Raw genomic sequence first — 1,613 nt, 5'->3', positions numbered from 1 at the left:
TTCATTTTTTTCAGTTCCTTACTTCTAGAACAATAGGTGTTGTCCCAGGTAAACTAATACACATATGGTTGCCCTAGAGGAGGGGGCACAGAAAAGGCTTCGAAGGTAACAGAGTACTTCTACTTCTTAAACCTGGGTAGTAAGATCACATAGTTTGCCAACCCTTGCTTTACATCATATACATATTTTATAAATATTCATTTATCCTTTCAATATTTAATTCAAGTCACTTAAAAGCAAAGAAGAGGAGGACATACTTAATACACAAGGTCGCATGTAATATCCATCCTTTAATTTGGGATCATCAGGCACATAGCTATCTCCACCACATAACACTTTAGCACCCTGCCAAAAAGAAAAAAAAAAAAATCACATATTTTGTATTAAACATACAACCCCAATAACATTCCTGAAATGTTAAGTGACTCCTGAACAAATGCATACTTAGTCTCCCCACTGCAAGTACAAAAGGTACAAAGCAGAGCATTGCCAGGGACACCAATCCTCAGATGAATGTTAACATATGAAGCAGGCACACAGCAAGTAATTTAGGAGTAATGAACCTTCCCCTAATCCCACTCCACCAATACTTATTTCTTACCTGCTCCTTTGCCATTTTCACAAACCCAAGAACTCGCTCCAGGTGTGGTCGGTTGATGAGTGGACCCATTCTTGTATCTTCCAGAAGAGGATCTCCAATTTTTATTTTTTGGGTCTGTTTCACCACTTCCTCTGTAAATTTATCAAGAATTTCTTTTTGCACAAATACTCTTGTGCCATTACAGCAAACCTAAAAGACAAACACAAGACATAAATTTTTACGTGTGTAAGGGGAAAAAAGGTTGTATGTAAGGGAAAAAGATAAATAATCTAATAGCTTTAAACTTAAAAGAGGCACCACACACTTTTTTAAAGGATGGTTCCACTTCTGAAAATTGTCCCCATATTGAACAGAAAGGATCACACATGTAATTGTAGACATACCACCCCCCACGCACAATCTGACCTTTGAGATAAAAGTAGCTCTTATTTTGCTTGTTTAAATTTTCTTAAGGCCATTACTGGATCTGCATGACCCGCAGGACCTCTCCTACTTCCTGAGCTGCACGATCTGACTGTGTATTTTAAGAATGGGAGGTGAGAGTGGTGGGAACTGAACAGTAAAAATAGATTAAGAACTGTAGTCTTACACCTAATTTTTCAATTGAGCATTTAAATCAATGTCTCTAAAAATACAAATAATCACTATTTAGACCCTCCTAAAGACATGAACATAAATACTGTTCAAATGCTGTAAGAACAGTAGAATAGAAAAGAAAGTCCAAAAATAGATCCAAATGCTCATGGAAATTTAGTTTATGATAAAGGTGAAATCTCAAACCCCTGGGACAAAGATGGACTAAAGGGTACTAGGACAAATTGTTAGCCACATGGAAAAGATAAAATAAGACACATATCTCACATATCATTCACAAGAATAAACCCCAAATGTATCAGAAATAAAAATATAAAATATGAAACTATACAACAGCTAGGAGAAAATATAGGTCATTTCTCTATACCCTAAGTATAGGAAAAGGTTTGCTATTATTCACAATCTAGATACAATGAAA

At 35.8% G+C, this 1,613-nt stretch overlaps 1 protein-coding gene across 1 annotated transcript in view; it reads right to left on the bottom strand.

Moving 5' to 3' along the window:
• Window positions 1–216: 216 nt before the first annotated feature.
• ALDH9A1 (aldehyde dehydrogenase 9 family, member A1) overlaps window positions 217–1,613 on the bottom strand; it is a 29,315-nt gene continuing 27,918 nt past the window's right edge. Inside the window, exons 7-8 of the mRNA XM_012639564.1 lie at window positions 602–790; window positions 217–345 (exon numbers count right to left, since the gene is read on the bottom strand). Of these exons, the coding sequence (XP_012495018.1) occupies window positions 217–345; window positions 602–790 (318 nt within the window). The remainder of the gene's footprint in view (window positions 346–601; window positions 791–1,613) is intronic.

The sequence above is a fragment of the Propithecus coquereli genome, unplaced genomic scaffold (genome assembly GCF_000956105.1).
Source record: "Propithecus coquereli isolate 6110/MARCELLA unplaced genomic scaffold, Pcoq_1.0 Scaffold140, whole genome shotgun sequence".
NCBI lineage: Eukaryota > Metazoa > Chordata > Mammalia > Primates > Indriidae > Propithecus > Propithecus coquereli.
This window is presented reverse-complemented; position numbering and strand designations above follow the sequence as displayed.